The 10,843-nt window shown below is 28.5% G+C and overlaps 1 protein-coding gene and 1 long non-coding RNA gene across 2 annotated transcripts; both read right to left on the bottom strand.

The window, feature by feature from the left end:
• Positions 1-3,066: 3,066 nt before the first annotated feature.
• LOC110275540 (uncharacterized) lies at positions 3,067-4,144 on the bottom strand. Its single transcript, XR_002368077.2, has 3 exons — positions 4,115-4,144; positions 3,811-3,993; positions 3,067-3,705 (listed from the first exon to the last, which is right to left on the bottom strand). It is a non-coding gene; the product is annotated as an uncharacterized LOC110275540 (long non-coding RNA).
• A 2,494-nt stretch (positions 4,145-6,638) lies between these two features.
• Positions 6,639-7,307, bottom strand: LOC107463765 (uncharacterized). Its single transcript, XM_021131716.2, has 2 exons — positions 6,914-7,307; positions 6,639-6,824 (listed from the first exon to the last, which is right to left on the bottom strand). The coding sequence occupies exons 1-2, from the start codon at positions 7,235-7,237 to the stop codon at positions 6,639-6,641; spliced, it is 510 nt and encodes a 169-aa protein (XP_020987375.1). The 5' UTR covers positions 7,238-7,307.
• Between the last annotated feature and the right edge of the window lie 3,536 nt (positions 7,308-10,843).

Raw genomic sequence — 10,843 nt, forward strand, 5'->3', positions numbered from 1 at the left:
ATGAAAGCAAACCTAGTTTGTGTGTGTGTGTGTTAAAAATTTAGTGGATCATAGGAAATTTTTTTTAGTAAATCTTTTAAACTAACAATAGCAATTATGGCTCAATTTGTCATTTTAATCAGCGTAAAGATTTGATAGTGTATTAGTGTTTTTATTCAAGATAGCCATGATTTTATATGACTAACATCTTGGACTATCAATCAAGATTCGATTATTATATTATTTTTGTTCAATTTAATGTCCCTAACACTTTTATACTACAAATTATATGGCCTGTTTTAAAAGTTATGAAAATAAAAGGTAACAATAAAAACTAATGGTAGAAAGAAAAATTACCTTTTGCATGGACTTTTTGAATTAAAAAAAAACACTTTTTATTACTCTACGACAGTATAAGCTTCTTCTAACTTTCATTAAAGCAAATCAGGGTGTAGACTTATAGCTAAATTCTATTTGAGTATTTTTCTCTATTACTCTTTGTTTTATATTATTCTTTTAACATCCGTGAGTATTTGAGTATTCTATTCGGTGGTTGAACGTGTTACTAAAATGATAATCGAATTGGGTAGACAGTGACTCTGATAACATAAGTCACAAGCCATATACAATCAAGGAAAAAAGAGTCTATTTGTAAGTTAGCTATGAAAAAGATCTGAAAATTGGGATATATTACCACTTTTCAAAAGACTGTGACTATCGCTTAAGTAGGATTATATTTTATTTTAACTATGTGATTTTTTATTCTTACCGTATGCTTTTTAAGAGCAAATTTACCACTGATAGTTCATTAGTTCTATTTTTTAAACCATGTTTATAATTAATAACTTTAATGTACTAATTTTTTTCAAGAAATGGACTTTTGAACAAATTTAGGCTCATTTGTTTTGTTTAAATATTATAAAAAGCTGTAGCATTTGTAAATATATGTTTTGCAAAAGTAAAGAACAAAAAAATTCAAAACATTTCACAAAATGAGCATGAGAAAGTATAAAAGGACATCACTCATATTGAACAACGTAAACAATAGGTTAAAAAAGAGAATTTAAATTAATGTTAAAAACAACTCGGTTAGGTAGACAACAGAAATAGTGAACATGAACAATGAGCTACACTCTCTGCCTACAGAAGGTGAAAAAAAGTTCACCCCAAAATCCTATTTTCACTTTTTACACTTTAATCATCCACTTTTTAATTTTTTTATCTCTGCACTCCAACTCCCCAAGGGTTTGCGCCATTGTTCCTTCTCTCATCAGCCAGCTTCAGCACTGTCGTTCCCTCCCTCACCTGCCAACCTCACTGTTGTCGTTGCTATGCTAACTATCCTAGCAGAAGATAGTTGTCGCACCCCTGCTCGAAGTTGCACCGTCACCTTCCACCGATGCCATTGACCGAGCAACAGCAGCACCACCACCAAGAAGACATTGGTCATGAAAAATAAATATTCATAAATTAAACATTCCATTTGCATCAAAAATAAATATTTGCAAAGGTATAAAATTTCCACTGCATACCTTGTTAAGAAGTTGACCCTTATCAATGCTCAAATTCTCACAGTTGCCCTCTAATTGAGTAAAATGGTAAGTAATGTCAGAAGTTGGGGCATTTGAACCATCTTCACCAATTGATGAATCCATTTTCGGTCCTATTCAATCACATTCAACAATGTTAATTTTATTGTTATAGCAGCTGTGGCAACACGCTTTTTGATCATGAGCCAACAGCAGCGATGGCAGTATTGGGGACGTGAACAACAGCGATGGCGGTGGTCCTGAGATTGTGAACGACAATGAAAGCGGGAGAACGGGATTGTGAATCAACTGTGGTTGAGTGGGTTCTGCGGGACAGTGGCAGCTCTCAGAAAGACAACCATCACTGGTGATGGCTGCCTCTGGCGACGACTGTGAGATATGTAAGTTGACCTGCAGGGAGTTGTGTAGGTTACGTGGCAAAGGTGGGAGGAACCGAATGTAGTGTGAATATGTTAAGGGGTGTTAATCCTAAGTTTTCAAATTTAAAAACCTGATAATAATTAATTAAGATTCTAAATTTAAAATTAATTTAGCCTTCTTTTTTAATCTATTGTTCGCGTTGTTTACTAGCAATTCGCTAGGTAGACAAAGTGAGATGCAATCAACGTGAACAATGGCCTTCTTTGCTCTAGGCCAACTAAACATAAAAAACATCTCAACCTAATTACTCATTTTTATTTGCAATTACACCTTTTACTTTCACTTTTCCCATTACTCTACTTTCACCACACGACTCCCCTTCTCCTCCCCTGCACGTCATCAACATGTGATTGGCGATCGGATCATCGGATGCACACCTTGGATCGGATCATCGGATGCACACCTTGCATCACTCAACAGTGAACAAAATTGCTCCTCGCATAAGAGCTCCTTTTAGTGGCGACGACGCACTATGGAGGCAGGACGACGGTGGTCGGCGAAAGTGACTGGGACGTTGTGTCACGGTGCGATGAGAAAGCGTAGGACATGGTGTGAGGCTGTGTTTAGTGAAGATTACGTTACCTAATCCTAATTGGTTGAAATTAAAAAATATGATTATTCCTAATTAAGTAAAAATGATTTTTAAAATTAATTTAAATTTCTTTTTAAACTTATTATTTAGGTTGTTTAGTACGAGTGATGTTCTCTTATACTTTCTCATACAATAAGTATGGAAGAATAATATAGTTATATACAACTTTTTACAAAATTAATAATAGGATAAATTATATTTTTTATTTCTGAAATTTAGCAGAAGTTTTAAAATACCTCTAAGTTATATTTTGTTTTAATTTTGTCCCAAAAATTTTTTATTTGCATCAAATATACTCCCGACGGTTAAATTTTTTAAAAAATTTAAGCCCAAGCTAACAATAATGCATGAAAATTATGCTTGATTTGCTTGTGTTGAGGTTTATTCTTATGAAATTATTATTGAATTTGTCTTAAATTTTTTGAAAAGTTAGCTATCAAGGATATATTTGATACAAATCGAAAATTTTTGAGACAAAATTAAAACAAAATAAAATTTGAGGAGTATTTTTGAAATTTTTGTCAAACTTTAAGGACAAAAAATATACTTTACTCTTAAAAATAATACAAATTGTGATACATTTACTACCTTTCATTTTCTCACACTAGTTACTCAAAGAAAATGAAAATTCTTCCCACATTTCATATTCATACCAAGAATTAGTTACATTACTTAAATCTACCGTCAACAAAGCATCCATGTTGCAAGAAGAGATCCCTCTGGCTATGGGTAGGGCAAAATCCAGGTGGAGGTCTTATTTTCCTCAATGATGGCTTTTGCGGATACCATCCAAGCAACGACATCGGGAGATAACTTTTTTCAATATTTTGCCACGAAATGTCACTGCACCACAGAGACGAATGTGTGCAATAAAAGTAATGTATACATTAGGCCGGTAACATGGGGAGCACCGGCAACACATTGGACATTAACCTTGACAATCTTACGAGGCTCACTATGCACCTTCTAGATAGTAATAACAACAATAAAAATAATCATTAGTGAATGAGATTATAGACATAAATAAAACACAATAAAGCAAAAACCATCATAGACACAACTTTTTGGTCATTGTAGAATTGCAAGCATCGCTGAATCATATCCTTCACAAGTTTCTGACGATGCTTATTAAACAGCGCATAGGGTCCAATTCCTTCAGGCATTCTACCTCCATAGTCAGGAACAATGAGATTATATTTAAAAAACCCTAATGAGTTAAATTATGAGATTATATTTAAAAAAAAAAGCGTGTGGTGAATTGAAAAGAACCTGACTGCTGAATGACTGTCTATAATACTCATTAACTTGTTCATCAGTGAGTCTTTTAGCTCCGACAGAAGCCTTACTAGTCGGACGGTGTACAGCAGAAGTTCCTTTCACCGTTTTCTTCGGATTACGATCCACATCATCCCTACCTCTTTTAGCTCCAACAGAAGCCATATCTCTCTCTAACTGTCAATTTCATAATCAATCAATAAATAACAACGAAACAAGATAGAAGCACACGGAGTTTCAATTCAATGATGCACAAAATCAATCGTGTGAATCGGAGAAGAGAAGGCGGAGTACTTACGACAATCACCGGAACGTATGATATGTCCAATTAAATTAAACTAGTCAAATACAACTTAAAAAATCAATTTGAAAAAAAAATCTGTTTTTGTGTTTTTGGTCATCGGAAAAAAATTGTCTACATTTCTTTTTTTTTTGGTCGATGGATTGGACAACCCCCAATCCTAGGTACCCCAGTGGATTGGACAACCCCCAATCCTAGGTACACAATACACACCCACACATACCTCATATACTTACCCATTTTTCTTCTCGGTTGCAGCTGGTAGGACTCGAACCCGAGACCTTTGAGATGAGGAAGGGGCGGAATGCCGTGTGAGCTACGGCTCATTGGCACTGGTGCCTTCAACTGGATTCACGGAGGGAAGTGTTGTTTATTGGGCTTATATGTTGGGCTTTTTATTGGGCTTCTTGTTGGGTTTATTTTCATGATTTTTACTACTTGGTAGGTTTATAATTGGCTCTCTTCCTACATGTGTTCAGATTAGGTACTAAACAAATTTGTATAAAAAATAAAAATATCAGTTTTTAAAAAATGACTAAAAGATGCTGAGCCTTCTCAATAACGTGAAAAAATTATATATAAGTATATATTATATAACAAATCATTACTATTTTTGTGCCTGCTCTTAAACTAATTGCATATACACAATATAAATAATAATTGTGAATCTTAGTTCATCTCTTAATTTGTTCTTAATATTTAAAAGAATACAAATTTAAATACATATGTTATTTTTTTAATATAAAATACACTGGTCTAACGAAAAATAAAACGATGTAAAAATATGAAAAGAAAAAAAAGAGACGGATTATCATATACGTTAATGATTGTTCTTTAATAATTATTTTCTCATATATATGTCTTTCAAAGATAAATTTAAATACATATGTTAAAGAAAGGTAGCGATTATATATTTAGAAGAACAGACATTATAAAAATAAATTTATAAACTATTATATAGACTTATTTATTTTATAATAAGTGCCAAGTTTTCATTGCCTTTCCCTCAACTTGTCCCAGCTTTCTATATAAATAAATTAAGAAAAAATCGTAATATGTTAATATTAACTACAATGCAAATAATCAATGCAAAAAAATAAACTAACCACAATCCACATGAAAAGTAGAAAAAAAATACAATATTTAATTAAAATTATGAAATACTTAAAGAGTAAGCTATAACAATTTTTATTTGTCAACAATCATCAGTATATATAAAAAAACATCACCTTAAAATCAAATAAGATATCTTGATTAAAAAAAAATAAAAACAATATTAATTATGTTTTGATGATTTTATGATAGGCAGTAATTATGATTAGTTGATTACTCATGTAAAGGAACTTAACAATCACAAAGAAAAACAATATTATACAACTATAAGGTAGCGTTTGTTTATAGAGACACGACAGAACAGGACACTGAGACAAAGACAATAGGACAGAGACATTAAAAATTATGTTTTGTGTATCGTGTTTGGATACGATGATAGGACACTAATGTAATGTCCAGTATTATGTTTGGATACATATGGACAAGACTAAAATATTATATAAAATGACTAAAATAGCTATGTGATTCCGAATTTTTTAGTATAAACTAATTTAATAAATAATGAGAGTACGTAGGAGTACAGACAGTGGGAACTTGAAAAAAATATTTGAAGCAGTCAAAATTAATAAGCCAAATTAATTTTAAATACAAAATCAGTTTTAAAAAAAGAATCCATTTTTAAATGGAAAAAAATTAATTTTTGCACATAAAAATCTATTTTTATTTAGAACATTAATTTTTTTTATCTAAAATTTTATTTTTCTTTTCAAAAAATTAATTTTTCTTTAAATTATATAAAATCAATTACAATTTATAAATTATTTTTTAGCATTTTAAAATATCAATTTTACCTTTATAATATTTATCTTTTAAAAGTCTCCAAACTAATTATTTTTGTTATTATTTTTATTACAAATCAAATAATATAATATAAAGTTAAAATGATGTTGAAGTAAGAATGATAAGAAAAAAGAAATTATCTAGTCCAATAAAAATTTTTATAAAAAGGAGAGAGTACCTGAGAAAAAAAGAAAAAAAAAAAAAGAACGTAGAGATAGAAAAAGAACATGCAGTAAAAAAAGTACTTTCTGAGAACAACGCAAAATAGGAAAAATAAGAAGGGATAAGAAGGGGTAACAGTGGAATAATAAAAAATAGCACCATGGACAAAAAAGAAAAAAATTCATAAAAACAGTCCGTGTCCCTCTTCCAAATCCCGTGTCCATCATTGTCCTTCATAAAAGAGTGGATAGAAAAATATAAAAAACTGTCCCAGAGACAATATGTTTAGTATCCATGTCTTTGCTTCCAAACGCTTTTTAAGAATGTGCTGTCCATGTCTCTGTGTCCTGTCTCCGAAAACAAACGCTGCCTAAATGCATCCACACACAAACAATAAAATCATAACTAAAACAAATAATATGCTAATATACACCATAAAGATTACATAAATCATAATGGTACCTGCTTAATCAGTTGCCATCTCACAAAACGTGATTTCTGTTCCAAAATTCATTATTTTTAACCATACTCTAGCGTCAAAGGTTTGAGGCGCATTATCTCCAGAGTGTGCAGTAAAAGTAATGTAATACATCATGCCAGCAACACCATGGCTACTAGCCTTGACAAGGTGATCAAGCTCATAACTCGCATTCTACATGGTAATAACAATAATAATTAGTGAATGAGATTATAAACATAAATTAAAATCAATAAAGCAAAAACCATCATCATAGACAATACTTTTTGGTCATTGTATACTTGCAAGGCTTGCTTAGCATAATTGCTCAAGAGTTTCTCATATCTTTCATCTATGTTAATGTGAGCATTTCCGCCAATCGGATGATCTAAACCTGAATCTGAATCTGAATCTGAATCTGAATCTTCATCAGAAGAAGTTACTACTTTCACCGTGTTATTCAGTTCATCATCAATCTCGTAATCGGAATCTAAATCTGAACCTGAACCTGAATCTGGATCTTCATCGGAAGAAGTTACTACTTCCACCGTGTTATTCAGTTTATCATCAATCTCGTCCCTACCACTTTTATCTCCAACAGTAGCCATATCTCTAACTGTCAATCTGATTCAAAAAATGCAGAGGAGAAGCATGCCAAGGTTTAGTCAATGATGCACAGCAAATCTCAAATTAGGGTTCTTAATTTCTTATTTATTATTTTTTGCCGTGCCTTTTTTTTTGGCACCTTCGATTGACGGAGGTAAGTTTGGGCTTATAGGTTGGGCCTTTTATTGGATACCTTTAACATTCTGATTCTGTTTATTGGGCTTATACTTTGATTTTGGTTTTTGGGATGAAGCTAGTTTTCGTAAGTATAATTCAATAATGATAAAAATAATCACAAATCAATTAAATTATATATAGAGTGCTGGTTTAGGCACAATTAAATTAATCAAATTACATTTATAAATTATTTTTATTTTTATAAAAAAAATTTAAAAGAATTTCAAGAATAACGTCCAAACAAGTTTAGAGTATCTATAAAAATAAAGAAATTGTGTGTAAAAGGCAATGAAATGAATATTAAAAGAACAAAGAGAAAAAATATTAAAAAATATTGAGCTATAGTTTGGCCGTCTTAGGCCGCCTCAATAATTTGAAGAAAATATCTGCCCAAAAAAAAATCTGAAGAAAATATAAATTATTATTACTTTGTGCCGCTTCTTAAACTAATGCATGTATATAATGTGTATGAGTAATGAGTTTGGAGGATAATTTTTTTTAATAGTTAATACTTAAAGGAGTAAAACGTTAAATGTGCATGTTATTTTTAAAAAATATCAAAAAAATGAAAATGTTCAAAATTTTTTAGTATTTTTAAATATTTTTTAATATAATATACACTGGTCTGACAAAAAATTATCCATGTAAATATAGAAAAAAAAAAACATAGATTATGAAGAAGAATATATAATATTTATATGCGACTGTAATTAGCATGTAAGTTCATGATTGTTCTTTAATTATTTTCTCATATATTTTTCTTTGAAATAGATGAAATTGATATCTATAGATTATCTTGCGATTATTGGCTAACACAATTTTAGTTAAGCTGAAATTTTAAAAATTTGAATGAAGAAATAATAGTATTCTTCCTATTTAAAATAATAAGATTTCATGTTCCTCTAGCTTGGTATATATTATATATCATCATCGAGGGATATGTGAATGAAATGTTTTACAAATTTTAAATTATAAATATATTTTTTTTCCATCCAATAAAAGAGAGGAGAAGAGAAAGAAAGAGAAAAAAAAAATTAGTTGAATATGAATTAAAAAAAAGTTTGATTTTTAATTTTATTTTGTTGAAAATTTTAAGATTTTTTAACTTTAAGATTTATTCATGTTAAATTATTAAGAGAACAAGAGTGTAAAAACATATTTAAATTCGTGAGTATAATTGAAAGAATTTAATTATTTAATTTTTTAATTAAAATTTTATAGATTTTTAATAGGATTGAATCGTAATTCCGATAAAAAAGAATTGCAAAAATAGTTTTAATGTGTTAAAAATCAAAATCTTAACGTTACTATTTATATTTGAGTATGACACTTATTAAACTTTAAAATTTAAATAAAATAATATCTTTGTTTTTAATCTTAACTAATTTTAAATAAAAAAAATAATATAATAATTAATTCAGTATTTATTATAATAAATAAAATTATCATTATATAAATAATTTAATATAAAATAGCTTAATTTTATTATTATATATTGATATATGTATTGTCTATAAATAAATCATATTTTAAATATCTAATATTTTATAAGTTAATAATATAAGAGTTTAATTTCTTTTGGATGAAATTGATAACTTGGATGCAGTGGATGAATTGGATATTAGCTTACTATTATGCTAAATCAAATTATCAATAATTGTTTATATAGATTAATTTATTCAGTTATCATATTAACTTATTGCTACGTTGCTCAACTCTAATATATAAGATAGAGATAGAAATAGAGATAAAAGATAGGGAGAGGTATATATAAAGAAACATGTAATCATGACAATCATATATTATTTACAAAAATAATAATTAAAGACGTGGGGCAAATCATATATAGTTGCTTCGCCTGGATATATTGGAATAATTCAGAAACTATTAATTATATATAATGAGTGTGTATTCATCACACCTTTGAAAGATACTATTTTATCTACAAAAATGCCACTATTTTATTTTATTTTTGTGGTCCATCTCTTATGCAAGTTTATGCTTTTCTACAGAACTTATTTTATTCATAAATTGATTTCAAGCTAATTTAGATTAAATTAAGTGAATCAAATTTGTCAAAAATCAGGTGCTCGTTGTTTCTATATTTTTCTTCCCCAATTGTTGTCTCAGTTATTATTTGTTAATTCATGAAAGTGAAATTTAGTTTTCATTGTGAAAGATGTGATCACTAACTTTTTTATTTCTATTGGTTGCGGTGTGATGTGTGTGAGGCACCTATTCTTGTTTTTATTATATGAAAGTATATATATGCAAGTTTATTCAATTTTTCGAATAAGGTTTGAGATCAACCTCTATAAAAATGTTGGTATTTGATTTTATAATTAACTAAGTTTTTTTTTTGAAAAGCTACAATTTATAACTTTTTTTAAAAGATCTTTTTTTTAAAATATATATTTTTTATATAATTAATAAAAAAATACTTTTATCTTATTTTATCTAAATATAATTGATAAATAAAAAATTAATTTTATATGAAATATTTAAATAAAAATATTTTTATTTTTGTAAATAATTTTTTAAAAGAATATTATTTAAAAAATATTTTTTTCAAAAATAGGACCCAAACAAATGCATAAAAATGTGATGACTACTATAAATAATACTTCAAGTAATTATTGTAGAACCTTATTTAATTTATACCAATAACTAGATATTTTACGTATTTAAGTGTATGCAATAGATTAAATTATCTTAGGGAGACTCTTAATTTTTCATTTCTTTTATAGGATTTGCATCCATCAAACTGAATCAAGTTAAGATGAAGTTCTAATAATTAACAGAATTTGGATGCTGATAATAATCATATCTATATTAAAAAAAAAGGAAAAAAATATAGATATGTATAGTATTATAGTTATATAGATAAGTAATTTTTGTCATATAATATATATCTTTTAACTTCAAACGTTTTTGTCATGTAAAATCATAATTACAATTCTTCATGTTAATCTAAACATGTAAAGCTATGGTATAGTCTTCCAAAGTACATGTTTTATTGCAACCAAACGACCTCGCCATATTCTTAATTATCTTAACTAATTTCATAATAAAATAGTTAAGTTCAATTGTGGCTGGATTAATTAATCAACATGTGAGAAAACAATCAATTAAACAATAAAAATTCTAGAAAAAAAAAAGGCTAACAATGCGACAAATAAAGCTATTTGAAATAAGGTGTTATGAGATATTTTCTCCGCGTTATTTTATGGTTGTGACGCTTTGCAAACCATCAATTTGCAATTCTATATATATTTAATAATTTATCTACAAAACCATGATCAAATAATGCACATCGATTTGGAAAAAGTTCGCTGTTGCAATATCATTAAACTATGTATCGACTTTGTTCTAAGTCACATTATTGTTGGAATTAAAAGCCCACCTTTTTTGTTGAATACATAATATTTTTT

This window comes from Arachis duranensis, chromosome 9 (assembly GCF_000817695.3).
Source record: "Arachis duranensis cultivar V14167 chromosome 9, aradu.V14167.gnm2.J7QH, whole genome shotgun sequence".
In the NCBI taxonomy this organism is placed as follows: domain Eukaryota; kingdom Viridiplantae; phylum Streptophyta; class Magnoliopsida; order Fabales; family Fabaceae; genus Arachis; species Arachis duranensis.

Bases quoted from the DNA above. Each gene is read 5' to 3' on its own strand.
- LOC107463765 (XM_021131716.2), bottom strand. From the start codon at position 7,237: ATGGCTACTGTTGGAGATAAAAGTGGTAGGGACGAGATTGATGATAAA. The intron at 6,825-6,913 runs GTATTGTCTATG...ATTACCATGTAG, and splicing joins AAGTATACAATGACCAAAAA to AATGCGAGTTATGAGCTTGA.